This window comes from Salvelinus alpinus, chromosome 6, assembly GCF_045679555.1.
Source record: "Salvelinus alpinus chromosome 6, SLU_Salpinus.1, whole genome shotgun sequence".
Classification (NCBI taxonomy): Eukaryota; Metazoa; Chordata; class Actinopteri; order Salmoniformes; family Salmonidae; genus Salvelinus; species Salvelinus alpinus.
The window spans coordinates 52421135-52439810 of NC_092091.1; the positions used below are offsets into that span (position 1 = coordinate 52421135).

General features: G+C 45.2%; 1 protein-coding gene across 1 annotated transcript; it reads right to left on the bottom strand.

Moving 5' to 3' along the window:
* Positions 1 to 12285: 12285 nt before the first annotated feature.
* LOC139577859 (NXPE family member 3-like) lies at positions 12286 to 16015 on the bottom strand. The gene is made up of 5 exons (XM_071405005.1): positions 15913 to 16015; positions 14688 to 15469; positions 14471 to 14541; positions 13972 to 14193; positions 12286 to 13848 (listed from the first exon to the last, which is right to left on the bottom strand). Exons 1-5 carry the CDS (start codon positions 16003 to 16005, stop codon positions 13307 to 13309), a joined length of 1710 nt encoding a protein of 569 aa, XP_071261106.1. The 5' UTR covers positions 16006 to 16015; the 3' UTR covers positions 12286 to 13306.
* Between the last annotated feature and the right edge of the window lie 2661 nt (positions 16016 to 18676).

Here is an 18676-nt window from a genome sequence, read left to right on the forward strand (position 1 = left end):
ATAATACTGCAAAATAACAACATTAAAATGTATGTGTGTGTAGAGTGCATCTGTTAGCAATATCTAATGTTAAAGCTAAATGCAATGCATATGGGCTAATGCCAATTTTCTAAAATCTAATAGGCCTACTGGAACTAGGTGTGTAGGATTGATATATTGATTCAAATGCAAACTTCACACATTGAATGTTAAAAGTTTGTGATGGCAGTGCAATAAGATACTGACACACCTGCACACATTCTGCACCAAATCCATTTTGTAAATATGTACATTTCCTAAATGTGTTAAGTTATTTTAAAACAGGCTAATTGTCTGCTTTGTCTGTAGCTTAGTAAACTTAACTCCAACTAAATGTCCAACCAAATGGAGTTGAGTAGCAATGAGTGTTGGCGGAGTGTACCACCACCGACTACATCAAGACTCAAGTAGCTATCAGTTGGTAGGCCTACTTGTAAAAATGTCCATTCTTTAAAATAACACTTTCCTTGTACCTATGTTTGTCCTGTGTAACTATGAGCTTTTCTTTGGGTGCTGAAATCTGTCGTTTTTGATAAAATTATCATTTTACGTGATCTCTGACAAGCTAGCTGTTGATTGTTAATGGAGAAGTAGCAGCACATCATTGCATGGCATATTTTTTAGTTTTGGCAAAATGCCATTTATTTTTTATTTTTAAAACGATAGATTCCAAATTCAACTGAAAACACTATAACAATCAGAACAAGCACAGGTAGGATACGCCCCCTTGAGGGGGCCACCCCTTTATGGTTGATCATTAACTGTAATTTAGGCACTGGCTAGCCCAGTTAGCTAACTAGCAACTTCACAAGCAGAAAGTCTGAGATGAAATAAATTCTAGCCAGATGGTTAGCATAAGCTAATGTCTGCTAGCAAAGCTAGCTAACCCCCAGTTAGCATGATTAGGATTATGGTTAGGGTTCAGAGTTCAAATAGGGGACAGGGTTAGGATTAGAATAGGGGTTAGGGTTAGGTTAGGGTCAGAACAGGGGTTAGGGCAAAATGCCCCTTTCCTAAAAAAAAAGTATTTTATTAAATAAAGAAAAATCTGTCAATTTTCATTTTTAGCTTGTTTACCCTATACATGGCCATCATCCACCTACAATTTATTTTCAAAATGTTGCTTTTTTTTCATCAATTAGACATTGATCTTAGGGGGGGCGTCTTACCCCATGGCACCCTACACAGTAAGTGTTAAACAATAGATATTTATAAAAAAAAGTATTGAGTGGTAGTGCACGCTTGAAGATGTAACTTCCTACTCCATTGGAAAACAGATTTCACCACCCAAAGAAAAGCATGAAGTTACACAGGACAAACATAGGTACAAGGAAAGCATTAAGTATTGACTAATAGGCTCATCGTACTATAACCTTGTATCCATATTACAGGGATCTAAACTATAGCTACTTTGTCTGTAAATTGTCAGTTGTCTGCTTACTGTACGGTTGGTTCATTGCGCCTTCTTGGTCTGGGTGTTTTTGTAAAAGATAATGTGTTCTCAATGACTTGCCTGGTTAAATAAAGGCCAACAAAAAAATCTACTCCTGATCACATCTTGACACAGATGACCATCTGTATATTATTATATATCACACAAACAGACAGAACCATAGACCACACAAGCTATAAAATCTTACATAGCAATTCTGTATGCAATGTCCTTGCAAATACTGTACATTACATGAGTACAGTGCAAGTTAAAGGTCAAAAATAGGTCTATGATAAATACAATGAAAAAGTCAAGAAGAGTATGTTAAGAATGTCAACAGGACTCTTTATTCAGTCCCAGACTAACTTGGTGTGTGTGCGTGTTGAGAAGTCTGATGGTTCTCAGTGTCACAAATTAATTAAGTCCTGGGCCCATATTCATAAAGCGTTTCAGGGTAATGGTGGTGATATGGGATCAGGTTTGGTTTATGGATCAACATTTCTATAATTACATGGATGGGAGGACCTGATCCAAAATAGTATCTCCTACTTTCTGAATATGGCCCGTTTGTCCTTACTTTAGGCCTTAGGAAATGTCGGCTGGATGGCATCCGGGTGTATTCAGTGTTCTGTGTTCAGTGTTCAGAATATGTGAGGAGGGGCCGAAAATGTGTTGTGCTAGAGTGAATGTGAATCTGTCACTCAGGACAAGGACAGTGATGCTCATGAACGTGGTCGAAGCAACTGTTTTTACTTAATTTAATATGATTATGAAAGTTTACCATGCGTGAATGTATCAAATGTTTCCTGACAATAGGTGCAGCCAAAAATCATAAGAACATTTGAAGAGAATAGACACGAGCCACTCGACTCTCGCTCAAAAGCATTTATTATTGTAAGTTAAAAACATGTAATTTTGTCCATCAAATCATTACAACAGCTACAGATAGACGGGTTGGCTGACAACGTCATGAAAATGATGCACCTGCATCGATGTGGCCAGAAGGCATGCATTGGTGTGATTCTGAATGGTCAGATAGCTAGCAACAATGACAAGAAGCTGTCATGAAGGGAATCGTTGGTGGTTTGTTTCATCTAATTTTATCTTGTTATTGATACCACGTCTTGTTTTTAGGTGTTTTGACAGATGTCATGTCCATGCTAATATTGATGAAATTTGCTAGCTAGCTAACCAACAACTGTAACAATGTATTTGAGAGACAACAAGTGCTCATTGTGCAAATGTATTTATGTTTTCAATAAAAATCTGGATTTGAAATATAATTTACATGTTGTCAACAGTCTAAGCCAACCCTGTCTGTTTTGCCCCATAGTTGCACACGCATCGCTTTTGTTGCTAAACAATCAACCCGTCTATACTGATACCAGTACACTGATGGACAGTCCTGGGCCTTAAGATGCTTTTGGGAAACCGGCCCTGGTAGAGATGACACACTCAAAACACACCACCCCCAGTTTAAGCATTTTCCGAAATGGTAAAGGTAGAAGAAAGGCCGAAAGAGGCAGTACAGTTACCTTTTAATCGTCCTACTAAATACTATACAGTTGGAATTTAGATTATGACAATTTAATTTAACCCATCGGCAATATGAGATTTTTTTCAAATCAAAGCAGTCACCCCACCAATTTTTTTAGTAAACAGCTGAGGGATGAGACTGTAACCACTCTCAAATTCATAACTGGGTTATGGATGCCTGAACTGACCATACGTTTGATCAAAATGGTAGCGTTAACCATGTTTTGAAGCTATACAGTGTTTGTTTGCAATGATAATGGTTTATATTCTGGGTTCTGATGGGGGGTAAAACAGTTAAACTAAGCTCATGAGGCATTAATACGTTATATTAATCTCAATAGCTATATATATATATATATATATATATAAAAATCATAAAGTGTCTTTAGAATGTAATCACACCCCTTGAATTTTTCAATATTTTATTGCTTAAAGTGGGATTAAAATTGATTTAATTGTAATTGTTTATCAATTATCTACACAAAAAATACTCTAATGTCAAAGTGAAAATTCTAACATTTGTCAAATAATTATGAAAAATAAAACACTAATATATCTTGATGTGATAAGTATTCAACCCACTGAGTCCATACATGTTAGAACCACCTTTGGCAGCGGTTGCAGCTGTGATTCTTTCTGGGTAAATCTCTAAGAGCTTTGCACACCTGGATTGTACAATATTTGCACATTACTCTTTAAAAAGTTCTTCAAGCTCTGTCAAGTTGGTTGTTGATCATTGCTAGACAGCCATTTTCAAGTCTTGCCATAGATTTCCAAGACGATTTAAGTCAAAACTGTAAATGGGCCACAGGAACATTCAATGTTGTGTTGGTAAGCAACTCCAGTGTATATTTGTCCTGCTGAAAGGTGAATTTGTCTCCTAGTGTCTGCTGGAAAGCAGACTGAACCAGGTTTTCCTCTAGGTTGATGCCTTGTGCTTAGCTCCCTAGTCTTTGCAGATGACAAGCATACCCATAAAATGATGCATCCACCACCATGCTTTAAAATATAAAGTGTTACTCAGTAATGTGTTGTGTTGGATATGCCTTAAAAATAACGCCTTGAATTCACGACAAAGTAAATTTATTTGTCACATTTTTTGCAGTTTTACTTTAGTTGATCATGCGAAGTGGGATATGTTCCGGGTAGCCTCTGAGAATAACATTGACGCTAACACGGACACGGTGACTGAGTTCATCAGGAAGTGTATAGGAGATGTTGTTCCAACGGTGACTATTAAAACCTACCCAAACCAGAAACTGTGGATAGATGGCAGCATTCGAGCAAAACTGAAAGTGCAAACCATCATAACCGGGGGGCACACTGCCTGACCTCCAGGACACCTACAGCACCCGATGACACAGGAAGGTCAAAAAGATCATCTAGGACATCAACCACCCGAGCCATGGCCTGTTCACCTCGCTATCATCCAGAAGGCGAGGTAAGTACAGTTGCATCAAAGCTGAGACAGAGACTGCAAAACAGCTTTTATCTTAAGGCCATCAGACGGTTAAATAGCCATCACTAGCCGGCTACCACCCGGTTACTCAACCCTGCACCTTAGAGGCTGTTGCCATATATACTGTACATAGACATGAAATCACTGGCCACATTAATAATGGAACACTAGTCACTTTAATAATTTTTACATACTGCTTTATTCATCTCATATGTACAGTGGGCTCCAAAATTACTGGTAATCCTTACTGGCAATGCACAAACAATGCTTTAAAAATATAAACAATTTAATTATAGAGATAAACTGTAACGGCTGTCGTCGGTGGAAGAAGGTGAGGACCAAGGTGCAGCGTGGTAAGTGTTCATGATATTTAATAATAATCAAAAACTGAACACTGAATAACAAAACAACAAAGAAACAACCGAAAACAGTTCTGTCTGGTGCAGACACACAAAGACTGAAAATAACCACCCACAAAACCCAACAGAAAACAGGCTACCTAAATATGGTTCCCAATCAGGGACAACGATTGACAGCTGCCTCTGATTGAGAACCATATCAGGCCAAACACAGAAATAGAAAATCATAGAAAAACGAACATAGACAACCCACCCAACTCACGCCCTGACCATACTAAAACAAAAGACAAAACAAAGGAACTAAGGTCAGAACGTGACATAAACTCAAAATACCAACATGTGAGAAATATGGTACTTTATTCATGTTTCAATGGAACCCATTGTCACGATCGTCTTGACGTGGAAGAGAGGACCAAAACGCAGCGTGTGGAAAATACATCTTCTTTTAATGAAGGGAAAAAACAAACACTTACAAAATGAACAAAACAAACGATCGTGAAGCTAAACCGAACTAAGTGCACACATGCAACATAGAACATAGACAATTACCCACATTAACCTAGTGCCCATGGCTGTCTTAAATATGGCTCCCAATCAGAGACAATTAATGACATCTGTCTCTGATTGAGAATCATTCAGGCAACCATAGACACAGCTAGACACCTACACTAAACACAAACCCATCTACTCTACTTAACCCCCTAAACCATACAACCACCCTAGACAATACAAAAACACATACATTCCCCATGTCACACCTTGACCTAACTAAAATAATAAAGGAAACAAAGAATACTAAGGCCAGGGCGTGACAGTACCCCCCCCCCCCCCCCAAAGGTGCGGACTCCGGCCGCAGAACCTGAAACAGAAGGGGAGGGTCCGGGGTGGCCCCTATCATGGCGGCGGCTCGGGCGCGGGACGAGGCCCCCACTCCACCATTGTCAATACCCGCTTTGGTGGCGCCTCTGGAGCGGCGACCCTTGTAGCAAGTCCCGGACTGAAGACCATCCCAGAGGGCGCCACCGGACTGAGGGGTAGCTCGTGGCTGGCTGGCGACTCCGGCGGCTCGTGGCTGGCTGGCTGGCGACTCCGGCGGCTCGTGGCTGGCTGGCTGGCGACTCCGGCGGCTCGTGGCTGGCTGGCTGGCGACTCCGGCGGCTCGTGGCTGGCTGGCTGGCGACTCCGGCGGCTCGTGGCTGGCTGGCTGGCGACTCCGGCGGCTCGTGGCTGGCGGCTCGTGGCTGGCTGGCTGGCGACTCCGGCGGCTCGTGGCTGGCGACTCCGGCGGCTCGTGGCTGGCGACTCCGGCGGCTCGTGGCTGGCGACTCCGGCGGCTCGTGGCTGGCTGGCTGGCGACTCCGGCTGCTCGTGGCTGGCTGGCGACTCCGGCTGCTCGTGGCTGGCTGGCGACTCCGGCTGCTCGTGGCTGGCTGGCGACTCCGGCTGCTCGTGGCTGGCTGGCGACTCCGGCTGCTCGTGGCTGGCTGGCGACTCCGGCTGCTCGTGGCTGGCTGGCGACTCCGGCTGCTCGTGGCTGGCTGGCGACTCCGGCTGCTCGTGGCTGGCTGGCGACTCCGGCTGCTCGTGGCTGGCTGACGACTCCGGCTGCTCGTGGCTGGCTGGCGACTCCGGCTGCTCGTGGCTGGCTGGCGACTCCGGCTGCTCGTGGCTGGCTGGCGGCTCGGGCTGCTCGTGGCTGGCTGGCGGCTCGGGCTGCTCGTGGCTGGCGGGCGGCTCGGGCTGCTCGTGGCTGGCGGGCGGCTCGGGCTGCTCGTGGCTGGCGGGCGGCTCGGGCTGATCCTGTCTGGCGGACGGCTCGGGACAGACGGGCAGCTCTGACGGCTCGGGACAGACGGGCAGCTCTGACGGCTCGGGACAGACGGGCAGCTCTGACGGCTCGGGACAGACGGGCAGCTCTGACGGCTCGGGACAGACGGGCAGCTCTGACGGCTCGGGACAGACGGGCAGCTCTGACGGCTCGGGACAGACGGGCAGCTCTGACGGCTCGGGACAGACGGGCAGCTCTGACGGCTCGGGACAGACGGGCAGCTCTGACGGCTCGGGACAGACGGGCAGCTCTGACGGCTCGGGACAGACGGGCAGCTCTGACGGTGCTTGGCAGACGGGCAGCTCAGACGGTGCTTGGCAGACGGGCAGCTCAGACGGTGCTTGGCAGACGGGCAGCTCAGACGGTGCTTGGCAGACGGGCAGCTCAGACGGTGCTTGGCAGACGGGCAGCTCAGACGGTGCTTGGCAGACGGGCAGCTCAGACGGTGCTTGGCAGACGGGCAGCTCAGACGGTGCTTGGCAGACGGGCAGCTCAGACGGTGCTTGGCAGACGGGCAGCTCAGACGGTGCTTGGCAGACGGGCAGCTCAGACGGTGCTTGGCAGACGGGCAGCTCAGACGGTGCTTGGCAGACGGGCAGCTCAGACGGTGCTTGGCAGACGGGCAGCTCAGACGGTGCTTGGCAGACGGGCAGCTCAGACGGTGCTTGGCAGACGGGCAGCTCAGACGGTGCTTGGCAGACGGGCAGCTCAGACGGTGCTTGGCAGACGGGCAGCTCAGACGGTGCTTGGCAGACGGGCAGCTCAGACGGTGCTTGGCAGACGGGCAGCTCAGACGGTGCTTGGCAGACGGGCAGCTCTGGCCGGCTGAGGCGCACTGTATGCCTGGTGCGTGGTGTCGGCACTGGTGGTACCGGGCTGAAGACACGCATCTCAGGGCTAGTGCGGGGAGAAGGAACAGGGCGTACTGGACCCTGGAGACGCACATTAGGCCTAGTGCGTGGTGCCGGAACTGGTGGTACCGGGCTGGGGACACGCATCTCAGGGCTAGTGCAGGAAGCAGGAACAGGGCACACTGGACTCTCGAGGCGCACTGTAGGCCTGGTGCGTGGTACCGGCACTGGTGGTACCTTGCTGAGCGCACGCACCTCAGAGCGAGTGCGGGGAGAAGGAACAGTGTGTACAGGACTCTGAAGACGCACAGGAGGCTTGGTGCGTGGTGCCGAAACTGGTGGTACCGGACTGGAGACACGCACCTCAAGGCTAGTGCGGGGAGAAGGAACAGGGCGTACTGGACTCTGGAGACGCACAGGAAGCTTGGTGCGTGGTGTTGGCACTGGTGTCCCCGGGCCGTGTCCCCGGGCCGAGGACACGCACCTCAGGGCGAGTGCGGGGAAGAGGAACAGGGCGTATTGGACTGTCGAGGTGCTATAGGCCTGGTGCGTGGTACCGGTACTGGTGGTACCGGGCTGAGAACACGCACCTCAGGATGAGTGCAAGAAGCAGGAACAGGACACACCGGGTTGTGAAGGTTTACTGGAGACCTGGTGTGTATAGCCGGCATCAAATCTTCCGGAACTTTAACACAAGTTTCAGGCTGAGTACGAGGAACTGACACAGGTGGCATCGGACAGCCAACACGCTCCTCAGGGCGAATGCCGTGCATACTCTGCCAAACCAACAGCTCTCTCTCTTCACTCTCCTCCAATTTCGTCAACAACTCCTCGAATGTCTCATAATCTCCCCTCCGTTCACTCTCCTCCAATCTGTCCAATAACTCCTCAACAATCTCAGACTCATCCCTCAACTTCGCCGACTGCTCCAAGTGCCCCCACCCAAGAAATTTCTGGGGCTGCCTCTCTGGCTTCCAGCCGCGCTGCCGTGCTGCCTCCTCATACCGGCGCCTCTCTGCTTTCGCTGCCTCCAGCTCAGCTTTGGGGCGGCGATATTCTCCCGGTTGTGCCCAGGGTCCTCCGCTGTACAGAATTTCTTCCCAATTCCTGTAATCCTGCGATCGCTGTTGCTTGACACGCTGCTTGGTCCTTGTTTGGTGGGTAATTCTGTCACGATCGTCTTGACGTGGAAGAGAGGACCAAAACGCAGCGTGTGGAAAATACATCTTCTTTTAATGAAGGGAAAAAACAAACACTTACAAAATGAACAAAACAAACGATCGTGAAGCTAAACCGAACTAAGTGCACACATGCAACATAGAACATAGACAATTACCCACATTAACCTAGTGCCCATGGCTGTCTTAAATATGGCTCCCAATCAGAGACAATTAATGACATCTGTCTCTGATAGAGAACCATTCAGGCAACCATAGACACAGCTAGACACCTACACTAAACACAAACCCATCTACTCTACTTAACCCCCTAAACCATACAACCACCCTAGACAATACAAAAACACATACATTCCCCATGTCACACCCTGACCTAACTAAAATAATAAAGGAAACAAAGAATACTAAGGCCAGGGCGTGACACCCATCAAAATCATTTATTGATTTAATAAAAAATCTATGTCCTCCAAATCAAGGTTTCATAATTAATGGCAACCTTAAAGATTAGTGTAAATAGCATCTACAACCAGAAATTAAATTCCACTTATTTAAATGTATCAAAGTCTTAAGGAACTATATTGAGCCATTACATCACTTCCGGTTCCACTAGGATATAAAAATTAGGTAACACACATGCAATATCCCTTTGTCATCCAACACCATGAAGAAAACAAAAGAACTGGGAGTTCAAAAGAGACAGATGGTCGTAGACCTTCATAAATCTGGTAATGGCTACAAGAAGATCCACAAACGATTGAATATACCACTGAGCACTGTCAAGGAAATTATTTAAAAATTCAAAAGATATGGAACAGTTGAAAACCTCACGGGTAGAGGACACAAATGCATTTTGACCCCCAGGATAGGGAGGAGGATGGTGAGAGAAGCAACAAAACCCCCAAGAGTCTTGGGGTCACCAGGTTTCAAAAAGCACCATCAGACACTACCTCCACAACCGCGTCTTGGGGTCACCAGATTTCAAAAAGCACCATCAGACACCACCTCCACAACCACAGGTTCTTTAGAAGGGTTGCCAGAAGAAAGCCCTTTCTGACTCCAAGACACAGACGCAAGCGCTTAGAGTTTGCCAAACGTTATTTAAATTATGCCTAGAAGAAAGTGCTCTGGTCAGAAGAGACCAAAATTGAACGTTTTGGTCAGATACAGCATCGGCATGTTTGGCGTCGAAACAGAGATATGAAATATGGTGGTGGGTCAGTGATGTCTTGGGGCTGTTTTCATTCCAGAGGTCCAAGGGGCACTGTTTAAGATTGATTGCATAATGAATTCCACCAAGTATCAGGCAATTTTGTCTGACAATCTAGTTTCCTTTGCCAGAAGGCTGAGACTAGGTCGTAGGTGAACTTTCCAACAAGACAATGACCCAAATCAAACCTCAGGATCTACACAGAAATGGTTCAGTGACAACAAAATCAATGTTCTGCCTTGGCCATCTCAGTCGCCGGACCTCAATCCAATCAAAAACCTGTGAGCTGAGTTGAGGAAGGCAGTTGATAAGCGCAAACCCAACAACGTGAAGGATCCTGAAAGGATCTGCATAGAGGAATGGTCCAAAATCCCTCCAAATGTGTTCTTTATCCTTGTCAAACATTACAGGAAAAGACTCCAAGCTGTTGTACTTCACAGAGGTGGTTGCACTAAGTACTAAATGAGGAGTGACAATAATTATGAAACCTTGATTTTGGTGAAATGTTGTATTAAATAATTGTATGATTTGGGTTGGTTTCATTGCAACATTAATAAAGTACAGTACTTTTCACATGTTGGTATTTTGAGTTCCTCTCTATAATTATTTTTTAAAGTATTGTTTGTGCATTGCTAGTCAGGGGTGCCAGTCATTTTGGAGCCCACTGCATATACTGTATTCTATTCTACTGTATTTTAGTCAATGCCACTCCGACGTTGCTCTTCCTAATATTTATATATTTCTTAATTCCATTCTTTTACTTTTTAGATTTGTGTATTGTTGTGAATTGTTAGATACTACTGCAATGTTGGAGCTAAGAACACAAGCATTTTGCTACACCCACAATAACATCTGCTAAATATGTGCATGTGACCAATAACATTTGATTTGCAAACAGGATGCATGTTTTGGAATATTTTATTATGGAAAAGGCTTCCTTCTTTTCACTCTGTCATTTAGGTTAGTATTGTGGAGTAACTACAATGGTGTTGATTCATCCTCAGTTTTCTCCTATCACAGCTATTAAACTCATATATTTAAAGCTATTTAAAGTCATATTTGGATTTATGGTGAAATTCCTAAGCGGTAACTGAGTTAGGCAACTGAGTTAGGAAGGACGCCTGTATCTTTAGTGACTGAGTGTATTGATACACCATCCAAAGTGTAATTAAGAACTTCACCATGCTCAAAGGGATATTCAATGTCTGCTATTTTTTTATTACCAGTCTACCAATAGGTGCTCTTTGCGAGGCATTGGAAAACCTCCCTGGTCTTTGTGGTTGAATCTGTGTTTGAAATTCACTGCTCAACTGAGGTACCTTAAAGATAATTGTATGTGTCGGGTACAGAGATGAGGTAGTTATTAAAAAATCATGTTAAACACTATTGTTGTACACAGAGTGAGTCCACACAAAATATTATGTGACTTGTTAAGCACATTTTTACTCATTAACTTATTTAGGCTTGCCACAACAAAGGGCTTGAATACTTACTGACCCAAGAAATTTCAAAAAACATGATTCCACTTTGGCATTATAGGGTATTGTGTGTAGGCCAGTGACACAACATCTACATTTAATACATTTTAAATTTGCTGTACCACAACAAAACGTGGAAAAGGTCAAGGGGTGTGAATACTAGGAATATATCAAGTCCTAAAATGTATGTTCCAATCCTAGGTGTGTTGCTGGTGTCAGTCCTGTAGAGCAGTGTTTGTGGTTTTTTGGATCATAAAGAACCTTGGTTTCTGACACACACACCACAATTCATCACACACAGACACATAGATCCACACGTACACAGTGACAGACAGACACAATCATACAACCTTAAAAAGACAGATGTCAGCAGAATGATGTCGGTCTGTGGTGTTCTCTTGGACCAACGGTGAAGCAGTGACACTGACACACCTGCAAATGTCACCACACAGGTTGGTCTCTCTCTAGTCTCAACTCAATGCTGTGAAACCACTGGATGGCTTTGTTCCAATACACTTAATTGGTTTCCTTTCTTTGTCTCCTTTCCTTCACAACAGCTGATCTGACAGGCCTAGACAGGTGAAATGCACTGGTGGATCTCTTTCCTGTGCTCGCATCTAACAGTGGTGAAGAAGGAAATACGATGAGGAAAGAAAGACTTGAGTATTGGGATATACTTGAATGTCAGGGGGAGGGAAGAAGGGAGGGCAAAGTAAATCAGAGGGGTGTCTGAGGGGAGAGAGATTACTCAACAAAACAAATAAACCGTTTGTTTACTTTTCTGTTCTCTCTTTATTATTTCTATACTAGTGCTAAATTGATTAAAACACTGATGATGAATATTATTAGTATTAAATTGTTGTTGTTATTATTATTGTCATGGAAATTCTTACACAAGGACACTCAAAGTCAATCTTAAATTAATCATTGTTTATTGTCAGCGTGCTGGAGAGGTTCCAACCAACTCAATGCACCATAGTACACATGCCAATCAGGAGCTCTGCCTGGGCAAACCCAGCAGTTGTCTTATATACGGCTATACACAGACAAGTTACATTTGCATGATTTAGCATAATTAATTAATCATTACCGTTTTGTTTCTTTCATGTGACCGACCAATACCTCACGAGGCTTCTTTCTCTCTAAGCTGAGACCTTGAAACTGAGATATCTTTTGTTCGTTCTCAAAACATGGTCTGGCGTACTGTCAAATTCCAGTTACTGATAGTGAGGATTTGTACAGTCAGCTACTTGCATGAACACAGAAATTGGTTAATAGAACAGCACATGAATAGAAGACCGAAATGTGTTTTAAGAAAAGCACAAACATTAAAATTCCCATTACATTATTATTATTATTTTGTCTGTTTGTGTCTGTGTGTGTGCCCACACGTGTGTGTGTGCACATGTACACTTTTGTGTTTATGTGTCTGGAAGTTTGTGTTCTATTGTTTCTCAGTTTCAGGATACGCACCTATTCGTTTGTGTGATTTCCCTCTTAGTTATATGTTTGAACATTTGAGTTTGGTTAAATGCTCCGGAGTTGAGAATAAGGCAAATCTTCACAGACAAATGTGCAGGTAATTCTTTACATTCCAAGCCACATTTTGAGAGAGTAACATTCATAACAGGTCATTCAGCCTGACATGGAAAAAGATAAATCAACAGAACGTTCGGTAGGTAAAATTTGAATTGCTAGACATTTTTTAATATGTATACGTGTTGACTAATGGAGAAATCTGACATATAATTTCACTCAGGGCTCTATTCAATCCGTAGCGCTGAAGATCTGCTTTATAGCGCGACTGACAATTAATGGCAATGTTCCCGAGGGTTGAGGAGACTGCATTCACAATAAACACTGCCTATGTGAGATCAATTGGAAATTAAGGCAACATTCTTACGTGGATCTTCCGTGATATTTAAGCGATACAGAATCCAGCCCAGAATCTGTTAGCTCTTCATGGGCAGATACGAGAGAGGATAATATCTATCATGTTCTTGATGATGATGGGGGGAGGGTGGAGGGCATGGGGGAGGTGGTGGGCAAGGGTCATCTCCCAGGCGTCTATCAGCAAGACATCCAGACCCCTGAACATGGCCCTGAGCACCCCGTCTAGCTGCAATGAGTACCAGTCACTATTGTACAGGCTCACCTCCGGGTCCAGGGCCTGGAGGTTGGCTGAACGCAACACCACCATGGTCCCCGGAGCCCGGTCCAGAAGCCGCACCACCGCCCGCCGAATGTGGCGTAGTCGGCGAATGTAGACCTGCACAGGGAAGGTGCTGAAATGGGACCATATGCTAATAAACACCATAGTGTTCGACCCACCAGTCAGGCCATCCAGTTCGTTAGCTACATAGCGCATCTCACTGGCGATGACATTGGTGAAGCGGATTGGAGGACCGTGACAACGGTACCTCAGAAGGGTGTTGTGGATGCTGTCCACCGCCATGTTGGGCCCCACATTCTTAGGACTGTGAAGGTTAAACTGCTTCAGCTCTGTGACAACAATGGAGGGATATGAGTGGAGGGTTGGGAGTGGGAAAGACAGAAGATAGAGTTAGAAAGCACTTGAGGCAGCAGAAAGTGAGAGATGTCACATTTCTTGCAGACAGCACTCACCTGGTAATAAGTCGTTGAGGTACTCAAACCACTGTCTGGCAGTAGAGTCTCCATACATGTACACCACCTTGCCCTTCAGACACTGAGTAATGGCAGAGGTGTCGTTAAACTGGCGTATTACACCACCAGTCAGCGCTCGCCATGACCCTTGGAAGTAATACCCGGAAGGAGTGATTCTGGTAGGTTCCATCTTCATGCTGCTTCTCTCCACGTCTGCTTTGTCTGAAAGAGGAACACAAGCATGATGCACCAGCTAGCATCATCACTTTGCAGGTACTCAACACAATGGAAACAAAAGTGCTGGCGCTTCCCTGCCTTACATTACTGTAGATGCAGTAGTGGGATGGAATACAATCCTGCACACGCAGAACCTCTCCAGGGTTGAAGTATACAGCCACGTGGCAGTTAATAGCAGCTAGCTGGATAGCAGGTAGGCTGGCAAGGAAGTACAAAACCGATAAACACACAGTTTTACTGTAGCATCTCCTTGCTCGCCTACCTTTTTTCTCAGGCAGCACAGTGACACTGTCAGACCCTGAAGGATGAATGTGAACTTTGATGTTTACACCACTGAGAAAAAAAATAAATAAATACACAGCAGTTAATGTTAAATAAATACACTGTAACAAGAAATCTGATATGTCGGAAACAAAGTCTGTGATTAAATGAAACACACTTTTACACTCATTCACTCACATACTGTACACCTTACTAACCTCTGGAAGAGCAATTTCTCTTTGTTGGTGAGCAGATCTTTCACATAGCCTCCCTTTGAATGGTTGATCCGTGTGTCACAACTCAGCAGCTTGGGCTTGTAGCAGTACCAGGGCTCCTCCGTGTGGGCGTCTGTGTAATTGCACAGCGGCTTCTGGCTTGTTGGCAGACACAAGTTACATAAAGTTGTCTGGGACAGTTTTACAGAGCGGAAGAGACTCTTAAAGAAAACCCGGTCGGGCCGTTCCTCTCGTAACCGTCGTAGAACATGAACTGCCTCACTTGGATGGACCAGTGTCATCTCCACCTGTGCAGACCCTTGCCATAGTAATGGGAAAATGGCAGAGTAGGTCCCATTCCTGTGGTCCAGCACCTGTCCTGCAACGCCTGCCTCCAATTCAGAGGAGTGCAGTCGGGCCAGCAAGAAGTCTCCACCATGGCTCTTGGGATGCCCCTGAAAATCGTACATCTGGACAAAAGCCTCCAGCTGGTCTCCCACATACCACTCACTCCTGCCCCTTGCTGGCAAGATCACAAAAAAGCTGTGTGCAGGATCACTGGTGTGGTCCAGGGACATGCTCTCAGAATGGTGCGTAGGCTCTGGCCAGGCGATGGACTGCAGGAGGTAACGCTCTTCCAGAGCCTCCTCGGGTGAGGGCTCCTGGCCCAGGAGGCCACAGTAGCTATGGTTGCGGTCCAGAGGAAAAGGGGCCTCTGAAAAGAAAGCTGTGTGGACGCTGCTCTGGAGCTGGTATAATGTTGACACTGTTTGGCAGTTCAGATTCTGCTAAGGAGAAAAGTAAAGGTCACTAACAGGCATGCTGCATAAAGTGTAACTTTTGCAGAGCGTGCAATGCTCCCATTAATTTCAATGAAAACTGGGCTTAAACAGCACGGCTCATCGAGAGGTAAAGGAGGTAGATGGTGATGGAAGCAATGTGGGAAGAATATTATTATAATTTTGTATTTTTATTTAACTAGGCAAGTCAGTTAATAACAAATTCTTATTTACAATGACGGCCTACCCGGACGACGCTGGTCCTATTGTGCATCGCCCTATGGGACTCCCAATCACGGCCAGATGTGATACAGCCTGGATTCGAACCAGGGAATGTAGTGACGCCTCTTGCACTGAGACGCACTGAGATGCTGTGCCTTAGACTGCTGCGCCACTCGGGGGCAATAAAGGAGGTTGGACTTGTTATGAGTGCAGATGGCTTCCCTTACCTCCAGAACGTTGATGATGCTTAACAGGAAAAATAGGCCTGACAGGGACAGCAGGAAGAAGACACAGACATATTTGGACAGGCTCCTCCACATCGTGCTGTCCTCTGTCAATTCCCCTGATGTTGACACAAAAAAAGCTGTTAACAGTTTGCCAGTTCGCATATGTGCAGAAGTAGAGCAGATCTAGAAAATATGCATTACTTCAGCTTAGGCGGCTAACAGTCTTGTGGAGCACAGGATACCTTGGGTTCAAATCCTGTTCAGTTACAATTGGGCTGCTAAAGTTGGGTAGTAATATATATATATATATATATATATATATATATATACAGTGGGGAGAAGAAGTATTTGATACACTGCCGATTTTGCAGGTTTTCCTACTTACAAAGCATGTAGAGGTCTGTAATTTTTATCATAGGTACACTTCAACTGTGAGAGGCGGAATCTTAAACAAAAATCCAGAAAATCACATTGTATGATTTTTAAGTAATTAATTTGCATTTTATTGCATGACATAAGTATTTGATACATCCGAAAAGCAGACCTTAATATTTGGTACAGAAGCCTTTGTTTGCAATTACAGAGATCATACGTTTCCTGTAGTTCTTGACCAGGTTTGCACACACTGCAGCAGGGATTTTGGCCCACTCCTCCATACAGATCTTCTCCAGATCCTTCAGGTTTCGGGGCTGTCGCTGGGCAATACGGACTTTCAGCTCCCTCCAAAGATTTTCTATTGGGTTCATGTCTGGAGACTGGCTAGGCCACTCCAGGACCTTGAGATGCTTCTTACGGAGCCACTCCTTAGTTGCCCTGGCTGTGTGTTTCGGGTTGTTGTCATGCTGGAAGACCCAGCCACGACCCATCTTCAATGCTTTTACTGAGGGAAGGAGGTTGTTGGCCAAGATCTCGCGATACATGGCCCCATCCATCCTCCCCTCAATACGGTGCAGTCGTCCTGTCCCCTTTGCAGAAAAGCATCCCCAAAGAATGATGTTTCCACGTCCAGGCTTCACGGTTGGGATGGTGTTCTTGGGGTTGTACTCATCCTTCTTCTTCCTCCAAACACGGCGAGTGGAGTTTAGACCAAAAAGCTCTATTTTTGTCTCATCAGACCACATGACCTTCTCCCATTCCTCCTCTGGATCATCCAGATGGTCATTGGCAATTTTCAGACGGGCCTGGACATGCGCTGGCTTGAGCAGGGGGACCTTGCGTGCACTGCAGGATTTTAATCTATGACGGCGTAGTGTGTTACTAATGGTTTACTTTGAGACTGTGGTCCCAGCTCTCTTCAGGTCATTGACCAGGTCCTGCCGTGTAGTTCTGGGCTAATCCCTCACCTTCCTCATGATCATTGATGCCCCACGAGGTGAGATCTTGCATGGAGCCCCAGACCGAGGGTGATTGACCGTCATCTTGAACTTCTTCCATTTTCTAATAATTGCGCCAACAGTTGTTGCCTTCTCACCAAGCTGCTTGCCTATTGTCCTGTAGCCCATCCCAGCCTTGTGCAGGTCTACAATTTTATCCCTGATGTCCTTACACAGCTCTCTGGTCTTGGCCATTGTGGAGAGGTTGGAGTCTGTTTGATTGAGTGTGTGGACAGGTGTCTTTTATACAGGTAACGAGTTCAAACAGGTGCAGTTAATACAGGTAATGAGTGGAGAACAGGAGGGCTTCTTAAAGAAAAACTAACAGGTCTGTGAGAGCCGGAATTCTTACTGGTTGGTAGGTGATCAAATACTTATGTCATGCAATAAAATGCAAATTAATTACTTAAAAATCATACAATGTGATTTTCTGGATTTTTGTTTTAGATTCCGTCTCTCACAGTTGAAGTGTACCTATGATAAAAATTACAGACCTCTACATGTTTTGTAAGTAGGAAAACCTGCAAAATTGGCAGTGTATCAAATACTTGTTCTCCCCACTGTATATATACACACACACACACACACAGACAGAGAGACAGACAGAGAGAGAGAGAGAGTACCAGTCAAAAGTTTGGACACACCTACTCATTCCAGGATTGTTCTTTATTTTTACTATTTTCTACATTGTGGAATAATAGTGAAGATATCAAAACGTTGAAATAACACACATGGAATCATGTAGTAACTAAAAAAAACATTGAAACAAATCAAAATATATTTTATATTTGAGATTCTTCAAAGTAGCCAACCTTTTCCTTGATGACAGCTTTGCACACTCCGGACATTCTTTCAACCAGCTTCATGAGGTAGTCACCTGGAATGCATTTCAGTTAACATGTGTGCCTTGTTAAAAGTTAATTTGTGGAATTTATTTCCTTCTTCTTAAGGCTAGGGGGCAGTATCCTGAATTTCCAGCTGACTGACGTGCCCAAAATAAACTGCCTGTTACTCAGGCCCAGAAGCAAGGATATGCATATAATTGGTAGCATTGGATAGAAAACACTCTGAAGTTTCTAAAACCGTTAAAATAATGTCTGTGAGGAGAACAGAACTGATATGGCAGGCGAAAACCCGAGGAAAATCCATCCGGGAAATGTTGTTTTAGAGGTCACAGGCCTTTTCAATGCAAGCCTATGGGCTATACAAAAGATAGTTCCCAGATTGCAGTTCCTATGGCTTCCACTAGATGTCAACGGTCTTTATACAGGGTTTCAGGCTTGTTTCTTGAGAAACGAACAAGTAATTGTAGTTTTTCCAAGGTGTGCTCATCAGTAATGACAGGCTTTTGGCGCTTGTGAATGAGGGCGAGCTCTTCGTTATTTTCCTTT